This window comes from Eleutherodactylus coqui, chromosome 1 (genome assembly GCF_035609145.1).
Source record: "Eleutherodactylus coqui strain aEleCoq1 chromosome 1, aEleCoq1.hap1, whole genome shotgun sequence".
Taxonomy (NCBI): Eukaryota; Metazoa; Chordata; class Amphibia; order Anura; family Eleutherodactylidae; genus Eleutherodactylus; species Eleutherodactylus coqui.
Genome location: NC_089837.1, coordinates 328,547,498 through 328,565,338, shown reverse-complemented (window position 1 = coordinate 328,565,338; position 17,841 = coordinate 328,547,498). Strand labels below are relative to the sequence as shown.

Here is a 17,841-nt window from a genome sequence, read left to right as displayed (position 1 = left end):
GGACCGTTGGGGTTCTTGAAGCCTAAAATCACTCCTAACGCTCTCCCTATAGCAGCTCCGGCATCAGCAGCACTTTCCCTGATCTCTGTCAGAATGCATCTGTGGCGAGCCGCGGGAGGGGCCGATTTATATACTCGGGTGACACCTGATCTCGCCAGCCACTCACTGCAGGGGGGTGGTATAGGGCTTGAACGTCGCAGGGGGAAGTTGTAATGCCTTCCCTGTCTTTCTATTGGCCAGAAAAGCGCGCTAACGTCTCAGAGATGAAAGTGAAAGTAACTCGAACATCGCGTGGTGCTCGCCTCTAGTAACGAGCATCTTGAACACGCTGATACTCGAACGAGTATCAAGCTCGGACGAGTACGTTCGCTCATCTCTATTCTTAGCCTTACATTATGAAATGTAAAAGCCGACATGTTACAGTGGTCTTACAGTCTTTACAGGTCATAATGTAAGGCTAAGAACTATGGTAATCCTCAGCCTAAGGCCTCCTGCACACGGGCGGGATTTCCGCCTGTGCACGCTGCCAAAGGATTGTATTAGATAATCCTATACTGAGGTCTGATTGGCTGCATCTGCCTGTGACATTCCATACACAGGCTGACTGCAGCATGCCAACACTGCATTAGAGGGAAGACTGAAAGATGCGATGCTGGAGCTGCATGAATCCAGGAGAAGGGGGTATACATTATTTTTGTAATACATATTTTTTGCATGGTGCGCAGGAATATAAAGAGAACATGTCACATCCCCACTGCACCAAAAAGAAGCCTGACAAGCCCTGCAAATGTGTTATTGCGCCGTAGAAAGAAAAACCTTATACGTATTTGGCATCACGTCAATTGTACCGAACCCTAGAATAAAGGTAACACATTATTGCCACATGGTACTGTAGAATGAAAAATGCTAAATAAGAAGCAACAGTTATGGTTGTCTCAAAAAAGTGCCAAAGTTGGCCTGGTAAGAAGTGGGAGATGAGTGCTTTGGTAATTAAGGAGTACAGGCTCATTCACGCTAGTGGGTCTTGCCTCTGTTCAGGCTGTCTGTCCCATTTTTGGAGCAGAGCAACCAGATTAAAAGGATCTTTTTTTCCTCAATTGATTTTAATAGGTTTTTAAAAACAGAAAGCAAACGGAACAGAAACAAACATAGTTTTCAGTCTGCTTTCATTTTTTTTTTTAAATCCCATTGAAAACAAGGTGGGAGGGATAGCAATTGATACATTTAATTCAGTTTGAATCTGTTGCTGTGCTCCAACAGAAGAGAAACACAGAGAAATTACATGCTGCAGCTTGTAATTCTGCACTGCATCGCCAGTTCCACCCAACTTTGCCACGACGGATTGGCAGCCCAATGTGGACGAGATTTTTGCAACTCATCCCAGCCACCCAAAAACCTCCACTGTGATAGCAGGGTCATACTAGCAGCACAAACCCATCAGCAGCCTGCCCTGTTCTTACCCCTCTTATTTGCTCCAGTCTTACAGCCATCACTCACTAGTACTCCTATAGAAAGAGTCAGCTCTTCTCATCTGGTCAGTCAGAGCAGCAGGTGTAATTAATGGGATGGAATGAGAGTTGGGGATCCTCCCAACTCTTCCCCAACCGGCTGCAGGACCCTTTACATGCTGGACTGGGACAGAACACAGTTTTCTTCTATGTTCAAACACAATGGAGCTGATTTATTAACTCTTTAGTGACTACCCATACGTGTTTTCACGTCCTGGGTGTCTGGGCTGTAATTTAATCTACAGGGCTGTAAAAAGACGCCGGTCTTACAGGGTAAAGCCTCGGGTTCTGTGCATGTGACAGCTCCCTGCTTTCAGCTGCCAGAGGTAGTCGATTGCCGTGAACTGTCACAAGGGACTGCAGTGTGCGACCCCCAATTACGTGATTGCTGTTATCCAATGGATAATGGCGATTGCATAAAGTTTTTAAAAAGGTAACGTTTCATCTCCCGTCACGGATCAAATCTGCGAAGAGAGATGAAACTACTCAACTCCGGTCTCTGCGATGTCCTGCAAAGATCTGGTCCTGAAAGACCTGCCGTGACTTCTGCCCACGTGCGACAAGTTAAAGTGTCGGGTGCATGTGCAGAAGGATGTGTATATTAGTGTACGTCTGTACGCGTATATGTGTATAATAGTGTGCGTCTGTGCGCATAAGTGTGTATAATAATGTGCGTCTGTGCGCATATGTGTATAATAGTGTGCTTCTGTGCACATGTGTGTGTATAATAATGTGTGTCTGTGCGCATATGTGTAATAACAGTGTGCATCTGTGCGCATACGTGTATAATAGTGTGCGTCTGTGTGCATGTATGTGTATAATAGAGTGCGTCTATGTGCATATGTGTATAATAGTGTGCGTCTGTGTGCATATGTGTATAATAGTGTGCGTCTGTGCGCATGTGTGTATAATAATGTGCGTCTGTGCGCATAAGTGTGTATAATAATGTGCGTCTGTGCGCATATGTGTATAATAGTGTGCGTCTGTGCGCATATGTGTGTATAATAATGTGCGTCTGTGCGCATGTGTGTAATAACAGTGTGCGTCTGTGCGCATATGTGTATAATTGTGTGCGTCTGTGTGCGTGTATGTGTATAATAGTGTGTGTCTGTGCGCATATGTGTATAATAGTGTGCGTCTGTGTGCATGTATGTGTATAATAGTGTGTGTCTGTGCACATATGTGTAATAATAGTGTGCGTTTATGCGCATATGTGTATAAAAGCGTGCACCTGTGCGTCTGTGTGCATGTGTGTATAATAGTGTGCGTCTGTGCGCATATGTGTATAATAGTGTGCGTCTGTGCCTTTGAAGGCATTTCCGCCACTGAAAGCCTGCATAGGAGTGCATTACAATACGGACTCCTATGCAGACGGCCGCGGTTTGGCCGCGCGAAATCTCACGTGGCAAACAAAGAGCGGCATGTGCTATTTCTGTGCGGGGCTCGCAGAGCCCCGCACAGAAACGTCACTCACCCGGCCGCCGGCTCTGGTCTGCGCATGCGCCGGCGGCCCGGCAGCCGGCACATGAAAGAGCCGGGGCCGCTGGGCGCGGGTGAGTACGCGCTCCTCCCTGCAGGCGCTGGGGTCGGGTCCCGCGGCGAGAATCCGACCCACCCGTTTGCAGGCGGCCTTAGGCTCCTGGGCCCGGGTGCAACTGCATCCCTTATAGTTACACCAGTGGCTGAGGGCAGAGGGGGTCAAAAGATTGTCAGGATTACTCCAGCAGATGAGGTAATTTCTGGTACAGCCTGAGACAACAGGAGTTGTGCTTGAGGTGTCTCCTGAACCCTACTGAGAGCAGCAGAAGCTCACATTCTTTAATTTCCATTTTAAAAGTCCCAAAAAAGTGAAAGAAATCATTCCAACAGGATGTTACTAGACTATGGGGATAATTTGGGAGTGGAAAAGTGGCAATATACCTTTTCAGAAGCCTTGGATGGTAGTCGATTGAGATTTAAATAAAAAAACTAAACTTTAAACCCTTTTCCATTTTTTCCATAAAAAAATCTAAAGAATAAAAAAATTATATTTTCATGTTTGTAAAACTCAGAACTATGAAAATGTTGAACTATTTTTTCCTGCATAGTAAACACAATAAGAAAAAAAAATGCACAATGCGAGAATTCTGATTTTTTTTTTTTTGGTGCATCCCCATTCTTTAGAAAAATAGAGTAAAAAGTGACCAAAAATTTGGCTGCACTTTATGAATTGATGAAAAAATTAAAACATTAAGGCCTCATGTTCACGGGGAAAATCAGGCCCGCTGCGGATTCTTCATGTAGAATCTGTAGTGGGTCCCTCCTGACCCGCGGACATGAGGCCTAAAAATCAGAATAAACTCACCTGCTCCGGACGATGCAGATCTTCCTTCCTTCGCGGCCGGATCTTCTTTCTTCGGAACAGCGGATGTGCTCGGCCTGCCGGCGGCGTGCTGCGCGCATGCGCCGGGCACATCCGCCAGGCCGAAGAAAGAAGATCTGACCGCGAAGGAAGGAAGATCCGCATCGTCCGGAGCAGGTGAGTTTAATTCTGGTACGGGTCTCCTGCGGATCCGGACGGCTTCCATAGGCTTCAATAGAAGCCTGCGGGAGACCTGCACGAAAATGGAGCATGTCCATTTTTTTCCCGCACGCGGATCCGCGCCAGATGGGAAAAATGACATCCGCAGGTATTTAACTAACTACATGCGGGTGTCCAATGCATCCCTATGGGGCGCGGATCCGCGTGCAGGAAAAACGCTGCGGATTTTAAATAATAATTTACCTGTGGACATGAGGCCTCATGTCCACGGGGAAAATCAGATCCGCTGCAGATTTGTAACGCGGATTTGGGCTGCGGATGCAGTGCAGATGCACTGTAATTGTCTTATATTTTTCATGCGGGAGATCAATTGAACTATGTGCTCTATGAGCTTCCGCATGCGTGATCCGCACTAAAATGGAGCATGTCCATTTTTTTTCATGCTCCAGAAATTTTTTCATTCACTTTTAAATACCATCCGCGGGTATTTATCTACCCGCGGGTGGTCAATGCATTCCTATGGGGCGCGGATCCGCGTGCGGGAAAAATGCTGCGGATTTTAATTCTTATTTTCCCCGTGGACATGAGGCCTAAGGGTCTCATAACATGGTGCCGAAAAGCAATAAAAAGAAAGGGGGGGAGGGAGTTTCTTATTTTTTTGCAAGTAGTAAAATATAAAATACTATGCGAAGTTGGTATCACTGCAGTTGCACCCAAATATTAAAGTGAACGTTATTTTTACTACATGGTGAATGCTGTGAAGACAACCCACTCCCCGAAGTGCAGTTAGGGCTAATGCCCACGCACGGATTTCTACTGCGTTCCCCGCAGTGGAAATCCGTGCGTGAATTCCGCAGCTATTAGGTTCTATTGAACCTAATAACTTTCTGCCTGCCAATGCTCACTTGCAGAATTCCGCTGCAGGAAATAAATCGCAGCATATTCTATTTGCAGCGGATTTATGCTGCGGGAGGTCTCCATTAGGCTGCCTGTCACGGGCGATTATTCACTGCGTTTCCCGTGATGATAATCTGGCTGCGGGAAACACAGTGAACGCTTTTCATAGACTACTATAGAAAGCACAGCCCTGCTGTCCACGAGCGGAGCATCATAGCGATCATAGCCTCCTGCCCACGGCCGTGTTGGACTCCGCAAGCGGAATATTGCAGCAGGGTCCGACACGGCGCCCCACTAAAACCCCATACTCACCTCTCCAGATCCACCGCGAGAGTCCCGTCCGGCAAGCATGCGCAGTGCAGCGCATGACGCGCCGGCGGTGGGCTGCCACGCGTAATCACGCGATACCTCCTTTGTGTTCACAGCAGAAGTATCGCGGGACGGGCGGCTTCTATTGACTACAACGAAAGCCGAACACACGTTTTTCTGTGGCAAATAGAACATACCGCGATTTCTTTGACGCTGTGGAAATGCGCGGTATAATTCCGCAGTGTGAACATTGCAAGGCGAAAAGCTATTAGGTTCAATAGAACCTCATAGATGTGGAATAACGCTGCAGATTTTCACCGCGCAAAACACAGCAGAAATCTGTCCGTGGGCATTAGGCCTTAATATAGCATATTAATGGAGACCGCGAAAATCTGCGATCACTCGCAGGCGCTATCGAGTTTTTAAACGCCGTACTCCCGCAGTGTAAGTCCGCAGCTGTATCGTGGGCATGAGCCCTTACAGCTTTTATTTACATTTCATTATTTAAAACTTTTGAAACGTTTTTCAGTACATTATATGGTACTATTAAAAAAAAACAACCCATCCTACAAAATACGTGTCCTTGTACGGCTATGTTGGTGGCAAATAAAGGTATGTCTTGGAAGGTGATGATGAAAATAGGAAAATAAAAAACTGAAAAATCTCTGGTTTTGAAAGGGTTAAACAGCCCCAGCAGCCCACCCATTACCTGCCACTCTGATCCCGAAATAAACTGCCGCTTTCCTACGTGTTCCCTGTAGCCAATACCAGGCTTCAGTGCGGCTAATGCCATGCATGGCATGTGGCTGCGCAATCAGCAACACCTGACCGCTGCAGCTTCTTCTGGGATCGGGGTGGTGGAGATAAAGGGGACAGAGCAGAGCGGGACAGCCATTTTTGGCGATGTTCAAATGGGGAGGACAACCTGGCATCATCTTGTGTGGCTTCTGATGTGTTTTTTAATACAGATTTTGGTACGGAATTCACCCCTCATGTAGAACAGGTGGAATCCATGGCATAATCGGCGATAAAACCGACATGATGTGGATGTAAATTCTACACTGCATGCCAGTTTCCGCAGGGATTTTGTGCAGATTTTTTCTGCAGCTTGTGAGCGAGATTTTTAAAATCTCGTCCACTGTGCTGCTACTGCAAATGCTGCGGGTTTTTCGTGTGGAGCATCTGCATGGAAAATCCACTACAAATCCGCCCCGTGTTAACTTGGCCCAAGAGGCAAGAACAACTTCATTTTTAAAATATTTCTCATGTGTGTCGTCGCCCCCCCCCCCCAATTTTTTTAAGTTCAGGTAAGCCCCTTTTATCTTACAGTTGTGCAGTATACGGCTGGATTCAGCCGAACGTATATCGGCTCGGTTTTCACGCCGAGCCGATATACGGTGTACTCATCTGCAGGGGGGGTGAATGGAAGAACCAGGAGCAGGAACTGAGCTCCCGCCCCCTCTGCACTATTTGCTTCGCAAGGAGGCGGGGTGGGGGCGGGGCTAAGGATGTGGGGGAATTAGCCCCGCCCCGCCTCTCCCTATTGCAAATAGTGTAGAGGGGCGGAGAGGAGGCAGAGAGGGGGCGGGAGCTCAGAGCACTGCTCTTGCCTCTTCCACGCTCCCTCCCCCTGCAGAGAGAGAGACGACGTATATCGGCTTTGCGTGAAAACCGAGCCGATATACGTTCGTCTGAATCCAGCCTCCTACATATATACATATTAGCTCTGCTGCATCCACAGTACACACACAGCTCTAGAAGCACAGCCCACATACTGCAAATTGTTCCACAAACACAGTCATCTGTGAATTGGTCTCTGGCTCCTCCCACACACGTGACTGATCACATGGTCATGACGTCGCATCGGTCCTTCCGCTCTGTAGAAGTAGTGTGTGCTGCTGTATGGAGTCCCGCTATATACCGCTAGGAGGCGCCTTCTCACATGCAGCTGTGTGACAAGTTTCGCCGCTGTTCTTATGGAAACTTGTATTTTACATGGCGGAGTGATGTGATAGCAGTAAGGAGGATGCTGGGAGTTTAACTCTTCTATGTCCGCACACTTGGCTGTTTTACGACATGCCTGTTATTTTCCTAAACAGAAGTTGGCCGTTGTTCGTCCATGCTGGTCTGTACAGCTGGAGCTTCCCTGTGTGTCCCCTACACGCTGCAGCCGCGCACTGAGGAGGCGGAGACTACACACAGGTATGTGCGCTCTGCGAGTCCCGCCGCTGCTGCCCGCTTCCTCTGAGGGTTTCCAGTAATAACCCTGCAGGGAATTTCAGCACCGCCAACCTATCAGCAAGCTTCACCTGCGGCAGTTACTGACAGCTGAGCGTTTCAGCCCAGCAACTGTTTGCGTAGGTCTTATTGAAATGAATGGGAGTTGCGTTACGGAAACAGCGTATCCTGCTGTGCTACGCAGTTTCCGTAGCTTTCATTCACTTCTATAAGACTTACGCAAACAGCGCTGGGCTGAAATTCTCAGCTGTTTCAGGCAGGTGGTCGGAAGCAAAGGGCTGTTTTTTCCTATCCGGGCCATGAAAAGTTAAGATGGGAATACCCCTTTAACCCCTTAAGGACACGACCTATGTTAGAGCTAAGGACGCAACCATTTTTTAGGGAGGATTTTTATCTCCACTTTTCAAAAGCCATAACTTTGTTTTCATTTTTCTGTCAGCAGGGCCGCATGAGGGTTGTTTTTTTTGTATGGCAAACTGAGGTTTATATTGATGCTGTTTTTTTGGTGCATATTGTAAAACTTTTTAGTAATTTTTTTTGAGGGAGGGAGAGAAAGCGCATGAATTTTAAGTGTTTTGTGTTTTAAGCAGAGTTAATTGTGCAGCATGAATGACATGATTTTTTTTCTCTACGTTGTTGGTACAATTACAATGATGCCAAATATAATTGGGGGGGGCGGGGTCCCAGGTCCCAGGTCCCAGTTTTGCAGAATTAAAAAGAAACAACAGCCTTTTAATTTATTTTTTCTTCTTTCTACATCATTGCATTCAAAATCCCATAACTTTTTAATTTTTCACATCTGGTGGGAATGCCCGACTATTCGAATTTTCTGAAATTCCATTCTGCAGTTATACGAACTATCCACATATACATCGGTAGAGGTGCCCTCCAGCTAGCACTACTCCCCATCATCCCAATCCCTTCGCCAAGATAAAAAGGGCCTAGTGCAACACTTAGGCCAGCTGCACACGGCAGTGATGGGCTCCGCCGCGGAATTCCCGTGGCGGAGCCCGTCAAGGCACCCCCCAGAGACCCTATACTTACCTGCGGATCCGGCGTCCCAGGTCCCGCATGACGCTTCGGCGTGACACGCCCGCCACACGACAAGCCGGCCGCGTCATTTGATATGGCGGCGGTAGGCGGAGATGCGATTTCACGCTATCTTCTGCTGTGCTACAGCGGAAGATAGCGTGGACGGACGGCTTCCATTGACTGCAATGGAAGCCGTCCGCGCATACACCCGCGGCAAATAGAGCATGCCGCGGGTGAGGACGGGTGATTTCATGGTGTGGAATTCCGCACCGTGAGCCCTGAGCTATTAGGTTCAATAGAACCTAATAGCTGCAGGCAACGCAGCGGATTTCGGCGGAAATCCGTTTATGGGAAGGAAGGACTTACAGCAGCACGCTTGAGGATCCCCCACCCTCCAACTATGCAAGAGCTGAACCATATAATGCACACGCAGGAGATGGTGGCCCGGAGTTCTCCCAGCCTACACACTAACATGAGCTCATGGATGGCATGGACCACCTCTCAGGAAACCCCAGAATGCTTACATTTATTAGAGTTAGAACACGGCAGTGAGCAGTACCCTCCATAATATCCCCCAATACGCTTCCTAACATATGCAAACATATCCATCCATATCTCCCCTTTCCCATCTGCATATATATATATATATATATACATACACACACACACTTATTTAGTCCCCCCACCTTCCTTCTTCTCCTCTATCTTTCTATACTACCGTTGTTACGCGGTGAATTTGCTACTATACTGGGTTCTCTCGGTTTTCACGCCGAGCCAATATACAGTGTCCTCATCTGGAGGGGGAGGGGGAGGGGGGGGGGGGATGGCAGAGCCAGAAGCAGGAACTGAGCTCCTGCCCCCTTTCTGCCTCCTCTCCGCCCCTCTGCACTATTTGCAATGGGGAGGGACGGGGCGGGGGCTAATTCTCAGAACTTAGCCCCGCCCCAGACCGCCTCCTTTCATTGCAAATAGTGCAGAGGGGCGGAGAGGGTGTGGGAGCTCAGTTCCTGCTCCTGGCTCTTCCATCCCCCCCTCCCCCTCCCTGCAGATGAGGACACCGTATACCGGCTCGGTTTTACGGTTGTCTGAATCCACCCTTCGAGCTCTTTCACACGAGAGTATATCGGCCCCCTTTTCACAGCCAGCCGATATACGCTACCCATCTGATGCATTGGTTTACAATGCATCAGTTCAGATGGGCATATGCCCGATGCGTAAAAACGCCAAGCCAGCAAAAAAAGGGCATACGGTGCGCATTCTGGCTGGACATTTTTACGCCGGCCAGAATAGCTAGTTCTGGAACTATTGTTTCCGTCCAGAATACGTCCACTGCCATAGATTCTTATGGGAGCCCATGACAGTTGCCGACGGAGGGAGTTTGGCAGCATGCCTAGTCTAAACTCCCTCCCCCTCTCCACTTCTTGCCAACTTTCTGCAGTGAGAGGGGGTGGGAGCTAGTGTGCCAAAGTCCCGCCCCCTCCCCTTGCCAGCAGCTCCCATAGGCTGAAGTGGAGAGGGGGTGGGACTAGCTCTGCTAAGCTCCCGTCCCCTCTCCTTGTTGTAAGCCAGCTAAACTCCCACCCTTCCCTTGGCCGTCTGAATGGGCGTTTAAATGGGAGTTGCAGCCGTGACGTGGTCACCGCTGCCTCTCATTCCCCCAATTTTTGGCCACACTGTGACACGACCGGCTGAAAATCATCATGCCCGTGTGAATGAAGCCATAAATCTATGTTCCACTAAAGTGACTATGCACAACAAATATTATCATGATGAGCAATTTCCTCCGACAAAAAGACTCCTGTTAGATTGCGGCATGCAAATGGTTCACAGCGGGGATTGCTGTTATCCATCCCCGCTGTTGCAGCCAGCTCCCCGTGGGGAATGGCGTTGGATCAGAAGAACCTCGCAGTAAGGGTGTTAACTTACATCCTGTAGCGTTGAGGGTCTTCTACACACCCAATTATTGAGTAACAATGTTGATCCAAATGTTTGCTCAATTTGGGCTGCGCAAATATACCCCAAATTAGCTGACAAATGAGCAAATGTTCGTTCCTCAGCTCTTTCATGCTGGCATATAAATGCTTGCTGGATGGCGACACGTCTTCCTGTGGAAGGATGGAGATGGTCATATTAATTAGTCCCCGTACTGCAGATCATCTGTCAGTGTATGAACGATGACCAGATTATTGACCCGTGTAAAAGGGGTCCTTAAAGGGGTTGTCCGAGAGAATTCTTTTATATAGTTTTGGCCCCCCATGTCCAAAACTATATAAAAGTAATATTCAGGGTTCATACGCGTCATGGAATACCTGGATTTGATAAAAGTCATGGAATACCTGGAAATGTTGTGGAATTTTCTGATTTGCCATGGATTTTTGTTTTTTGTCATGGAACTTTTTCTGCGTAATAACAATAATTTCTGAGATTCTTGTGTGTTTTACTTATGTTTGTCCAAAACCGTTTCTTTATTCCTTTGGCCTATGGTGTTACACACAATACTGGACTGTAATGGAATAAAGAAATTGTTTTGCATAAACAGAACTAAAACACACAAGAATCTCAATACTCAGTCTTAGGACTCAAGCAGACAGCAGGGTCAGATGCCGCTATGAGAATTCCCGCAGCGGGATGCGACCCATGCCCCTGCAATGACCCACTGCTCACCTTCTGCAAGTGTCTAGTCTCTGCTCTGTTATGTGCAGTTGCTGCTCAGACTGCACATGCGTTGCGTAGCGTCAGCCGTGACGTTTCTGTGCAGGCCTCTGCAAGGATTGCGCAGAAATAGGACATGCCGCATTTTGTTTACTGTGCGAGTTTTCACGCGGTCCCATGTCTGCATAGGATTGCGTACATGCATGCACGCAATTCTATGACAGCGGGCACGGGTGGAAATTCTGCGGGAAAACTCGCCACAGAATTTCCACCTGTCTGCATTCACTCTTAAAAATACAAAAAATATTTCAGATTTTGAATGGCATTGAAGTTTTTGTTCTCAACCGGCTTCTCTGGGTAGGTGATTTTTTTTTTAAATAAAAAAAAAAATATATATATTTAACTGGAAATAGCTTGACTTAGCAGGGTATGTCTTATATTATGTTTGTATATAAAACAATAAGGGTGCCTTCACACTTGCAAGAAAATTTTTGGGGGCGATGCGAGAGTGAGTGAAAGAGCAGAATTATGAAACCCATGATTTTCAATGGTTTCCTTCACATTTGCGATGTTGCGAGAAAGAAAGAATCATGGCATGCCCTAACTTTCTGCATTTTGTGTTGTTTTTTTTTTTTTCTATCTCCCATGCTTCCCTATGGAGCCTCCTTTTTATCGCATCACCAAGCAGGAACTTGCGATTTTCATGCGATGTATTTTTATCATTAGAAAGTCCTATTGACTTTCTCGCTACAAAATTGCAGCAAAATCGTAAGTGGCAGTCATGTTTTTGCGAGAAAAAGCAGTTCTGCGGCTCAAAAATCGCAGGCAAAAAGTCATGATTTTGCCGCGATTTTCACACAGCGATATTGCAATCACCTGTGTGAAGGAGCCCTAAACGTTTGATTGCGTGTATTTCAAGTTCCATGAGTGTCGCTGAAAATCAAGATTTTGTCATGGATATGTCATGTAAAATTTTTTTTGAAAACCTGTATGAACACTGATATACTTACCAAAGTGCAATTTCAGCGTCACGGCATCTGATAGGTGACATCACTGGGCCAGAAGACTCAGTGACATCCTGTTAACCTGTCACATTGGCTTCTAAGGCTGGGTTCACACGGGGCGGATTTGCCGTGGAAATTCCGTGCGGAATTTAGCCGCGGCAAATCTGCATGCGGCCGCTAATCCCGGGATTAGCCAGCCATGTGGACGAGATTTCTCAGAAATCTCGTCCACACGGGACGGCTAATCCGCTGCGGCTAAGCCGGCAGAAGCCGCTGCTGCGGCGCAGATTTGCCGGCTGCAGCATGTTCATTTTTCATTTTTTTTCCGCTGCGGCCACGCTCTCCTCTATGGGAGCGCCGGCCACAGCGGAAGAGCGAGCGGCCGGGCCGCTTCAAAGCCGCCGCGGGTTTTGCAGTGGCGGTTCTCCCGGCGGAAATGTCGCGGTTTTTCGCTGCGGCCAAACCGCGGCATTTCCGTCGGGAATCCGCCCCGTGTGACCGTGGCCTAATGTGGAAGCCCCTGGCAGGTTAAGGGGATGTCACTGATGATGTCCCTGTCTGTCCTCCTCTTAGCTGCAGATGCCACATGGGTAAACCACCACCACCACTGCCACCAACTATTACTATCTTGGGAAAACCCCTTTGGGCTTATTCACACAGGGAGCTAGGCACGCAAAGATCACACACTTAAAAAAACACACGGCTATTAGAACCAATGGTTTCCTTTGGGGACGTTCAGATTCCTTCATATTTCATCCCCATAGCAGCGATTCTTGGCCTGTATGCAGTACAGTATATTATGATGGTGCAGTACAAGTAATGTAAAGAATATGCAGTGTTCGTGAATTTGTAATGCGTTATACAAATAAAGATTATTATTGTTATTATCTTAAAAATTTGAGACAGTAATTAACTGGAATAGCCAAATTTTGTCTTTATGTCTCATTTTTGCAGTGCAGCTCAAGAGATGTAATATCTATGCGTATTCTCTGTGCGTGTTCCCAGTGTGAACAGGTCGGATTTCCTGTACTGCAGATGGTCACAGAGAGGGAAACCACCATCAGACATGCGCAGTACAGAATTTTTTTAAAAAAATATTTGTTTTTCCCATGCCGTCAATAGGCAATGACGCAGAATTCATGACCTGTCCGCAATGTTAATTGTGGACAGGCCGCGGGTCGGATGGCTTCTGTTGACTTCAATGGAAGCCATCCATGCGGACACCGCACAAAAATAGAGCATGCTTTTTTTCCCCCTCTGATCCTGGAAATCTCAATTCGTTTTCACGAGTGTGCAGCAAGAATCAATTTTCCATAGGATGCTATGGATGGTATTTGCTGCAGAACCGCGGTGTGGACACCGACCGCAGATTCCGCAATGCAAATCCGTTCATGTGCAGGAGCCCTAAGTGATTCAATGTCTTTCATCTACAGCTATAACTGCCAAGTTCAATGGTGATCTTAAGAGAAGGACTTTGTCCTGGACTCACAGCTGATCTTATTACTGTACTGAAAAAGAACCACGTGAGAACAGGTAAGCTATTACACTATCCTCCTATTTTGTTTTCAGGTTGGTGCCCACTTGCTTTTCTGTCCGTTACAAATCTGTATATTGTAAATAATCACTCTAGAGAGAACCCATTTTCCTTCCCTTTCCTGATCACCTGATTGCCTGTAACAGTCTGGATGTATCCTCTGTATGTTGCAGTCACTTCTATGCAGTACAGCCTCCTGTCTGATACTTTTCAGGCGCCATCTTGATGTTTAGATTGCTCCCTGCTTTCTTCTTCTCTGTGCTGTGCTATTAATCCCATGATACATCAGTACAGCATCACATGACCAAGTAGAGCCAGTACCACCTTTGCATGCTGGGAAGACATTGTAATTATCACTACCCCCCTTCCCTGTGAAGAGCATGTGTAGTACAGTCCATGTAATAACACTAAACAGGAGTTCTATTAACTGAAATAGTGACTTCTTGAGAGATCACAAAGCCATGTAATTCCCATGCAGTCACAATGAGATCATATGACATGGAAAGACTCCTGAATTTTCAGAGTGAAAGGAAAAACTAAATAAGGTAATAAGTGGTGAGGGCGAACAGTGCTGCATCTCCCCTTTGTCTCGAGGCGTCTAAGGCATGCTCATTTCTTCCTTCCCTTGTCCACCCTCCATGTGGCCTTCTGCCAACTCAACTTCGAGACTTCTATACCTTTCCTTTTGGTGCCTACAGCTTCATCTCCAGTCACCTTCCTCCTCTCCCAGTGGTCTTCTGGTCCCTGAGTCTCTTGGGCCAGGTTGTCTCATCTGTACAACAGCCGGGGAGTGTGACCTGGCTCTGAGTTTAATCGAGACCCAGCCTTTGCTGTTGTCTACTCGTGAGCAGACCTCTTTCCCCGCTCCCTCTGATGCCTCTCGCGATATGTTGAGCATATACTGTCTCATTACCTCCTTCCATAGTAGGTGTAATGTAGCACTGTGAGGCAATGTTCAGCATGATGAACATTTACCACCTCATTACTCCCTTTCATAGGAGGAGTAATGTAGTACTACAAGACTGTTTGCTGCAGGCCAAGCATATACTGCTCTGTAAACACATCCATAGGGACACTAATGCCGCACTGTGAGACTGTCCCACGTATCTATTCGTAACGAAAACTCTGAGGCAATGGGTCCCATATGACTGTGTGGCTAGGATTCAGTGATTAACGCTCATACACTTAGCTTAGCCCTTTCCAAACTTGCTATAGTTGTATACAAGTTCCGCCTCTCACTCCCGACCCCAGCTATCTCCACTTCATTGACATATACTTGAAGATACTATCAGGCCTCCTGCAGAACCATGCCCCTGCAGTGGCCCAGCGCTCACCTCCTCCCCGTGTCTCGCTCTGCGCCGGCTGTCGCAAAGCCACACATGCGCAGACCAGAGGCGGCGCGTCACCAGTGACGTTTCTGTGCGGGCCTCTGCGAGACATACATCCAAAGTCATGGCAATACATCAGATAGTTTTAACATCTATGAAGTCCGCCTCTAGTGAGACGCCAACTAGCAGTCTAGCACTTCTGCGACGGTTCAAGTATAGAGGTGAGAATAGACTGAAGCTTGTCAGCTAAAAGTTTGGACAAAATTTTGTAGTCATAGTTAAGTAAAGCTATTGGTCTGTATGAGCGGGGGTCATCAGGGTCTTAGTTAGGTTTGCGGAGTAGGATAGTTCTGTAATGCCCCAAATCATTTACTTGGGCTTAGTTTATGTATATTGCGTTATAGAGTTGGGTTAGCGTCGGCACTAGATCTACTGCGAGTATTTTGTAATATGCCACCGACAATCCATCTGGTCCCGGTGATTTTTCTCCCCACTGACGCCAAAATTACTCCCCGCACCTTTTTCTCCTGTATGTCAGCATCTAGAATAGATATTTGTTCATCTGTTAGTGTGGGTAGGCCGACCGTGTCCAGGAAGGCGTTTGTCTTGGGTATTGGACGGTTCTGCCCTATAGAGATCTTCAAAATAGACATATAGTATCTATGTTACCTCTTCCTGATTAGTTACTGGTGGTGGGGTGTTTTAGGGCTAAAATTGGTTTATGGAGTTGATGCTGCTTGGCAAGGTTAGCCAGTAAACGTCCCGTCCTATTGCCCTATCTGTAAAATTATTTCTTGTTAATTGAGTCTGCCAATGTGAGTGGGCATGTATGAATGTGTCCAGTAGATGTTTCGCTGTAAGGAATGTTTGGTACGAGTTTTCATTTTAAGAGCCTGTGTTCTTTCTGGGCCGCCAATAGGGGGGGTGGGGTGCAGTGCCGCAAACTCCTCCACGTCGTGTTCTCTATCATCGTCTGCGTAGGTATTCCAGTGGAGTCTCAAGGACTCCCTGAAATCTTCTGATTCCCACAGGTAGGTGGGGAAGCGCCATAGCTGTGATCGTCGCTGGGAAGGGACCAATTGAAGCTCCAATGTGACTGGGGTTTGGTCAGAAAAGACTATTGGGTGGATTGTGGATTCGGCGGTGTCTATCAAAAAGAGAATTTGATATAAGGAAGAAATCAATACGGGAGAATGAGTGATGTGCATTAGAACAGCAGGTGTATTGCCTGCTGGACATGTTGATCAATCGCCGTGGGTCTATTAATGTCAATAGTGTGTTCGTGGTAAATAATGGTTAAACCGTGGGGCCTCTCCGTCAAGGGAGTCATCCTGCACCTCATTAAATTCACAACCGATTATCAAACAGTCATTTAAATACGGCTTATATGAGAGCAGAATAAAATGCTGATTAGTCTACATTGAGGTCGTAAATATTCACCGGGCAGTGTATTTGCCAGTCTATGCGTGTTTACAATATGAGGTATACGCCCTGCAGGTCCGCTATCAAGTGAAGTAGTTCAAATGGTGTGTCTTTCTTGTATTTGCTGGTTATGATGGTCTCTCTGTAAGCAATGCTCAACCTTTCACGATTCTTACAAGGTACCATTTGTTTCTTTACAAGTCTGTATCAATGGACATTATGTCAGTCTGCGTTTCTCCTACTGTTTATGTACAAACTGATTTTGGCTCCGGGTCTGTGGGAGAAGTATGTAGCTGGTGGGAGGATCTAACACTTTTTGCTTGGTGTACGCCTTCTAGTGGCAGCAGCTATACCCAAGGTCCTGCTGCGTCCCCCAATGAAAGTAATGAGAAATGCATTTTACAGTAACAAAAAAAATCCATTTTTTTCCGTCCATTTCTAATGTAGCACTATTTTGGGAAAAAGTACAGCTAGTTGTAACTTTGCGAGCATAAAACAGCTTGCTGGTTGACTGCACATCTCCCCATCAGGGACATGTATAGCTGACCAATGACAGCTCTGTGGTGAGGAACAGTTGAATCAATGATCGTTTGTCCTCTGTACTGGTAGATTCAGACAGAGGACTGGCAGATGAGTGTCATTCCCAGTATTGCCGCTTGTCATCACTGTGAAATCAAACTATGTGAAAGTCAGTCAGATCCTAATGGCCCATTTACACCTATCGGTTGTCACTCAAATGTCATTTAAACAAAATTCAAATTTCATCCCTCCCTATCCATTCACAAGTCGCTATCGGTGACTTTCAGTCAGCATATAATTCTCACTGGATCGCTGGCTTCTCCTTCAGTGTAAATACTCCCCAGTCATTGTTTTACATAGAAGATGAAGCTAATGTCTAAACACTCCACATATCAGCACTTGCACAATCATTTAGCCGACTGTCGTCCCATGTAAAAGGGCCATAAGCTGATTCTCTCTCCCTGGTGCCTGTATTTTGCCAGGGGATAGAAACTGCCATTGTGTGAGTATCTGTAGAGAATCTGATTTCATAAAAGTAGAGAACAATGGTTACTAATACTTTAACTAGAATTTATCATTATTAGACTAAAATAAGATTATTCCTCTTTTCACACCAAAATTATCCTTTGCAGTGGTTGATTTGGTTGCATCTGATTTAGAGCAGCTTGCAAGAAAATGCTCCCTTTCATACAAGGTAAGTGCTTGCATCACATTGGATTTTTCTTTTTATCTATTTACATTCTTTTGTTGAAAGTACTCCAAATTGGTAAAGTATATCACCCAAAAGGAAAAAATACTAACTTTATTAATTTATGGTGTTAGCACAAAATTCGCTATTATAGATATACCATGTGTTCCAAATTAAATAATATGTGTA

The 17,841-nt window shown here is 46.6% G+C and overlaps 1 protein-coding gene across 3 annotated transcripts in view; it reads left to right on the top strand.

The window, feature by feature from the left end:
* The first annotated feature begins 6,921 nt into the window (after positions 1–6,921).
* Positions 6,922–17,841, top strand: part of RAD51D (RAD51 paralog D) — a 32,723-nt gene continuing 21,803 nt past the window's right edge. The window contains exons 1-4 of one of the 3 annotated variants that reach the window (XM_066575119.1): positions 6,922–7,252; positions 7,335–7,437; positions 13,595–13,694; positions 17,597–17,658. In XM_066575119.1, coding sequence (XP_066431216.1) covers positions 13,613–13,694; positions 17,597–17,658 — 144 coding nt within the window. In that variant the 5' untranslated portion in view covers positions 6,922–7,252; positions 7,335–7,437; positions 13,595–13,612. The remainder of the gene's footprint in view (positions 7,253–7,334; positions 7,438–13,594; positions 13,695–17,596; positions 17,659–17,841) is intronic. The other 2 variants (XM_066575118.1, XM_066575117.1) reach the window with 2 other exon arrangements.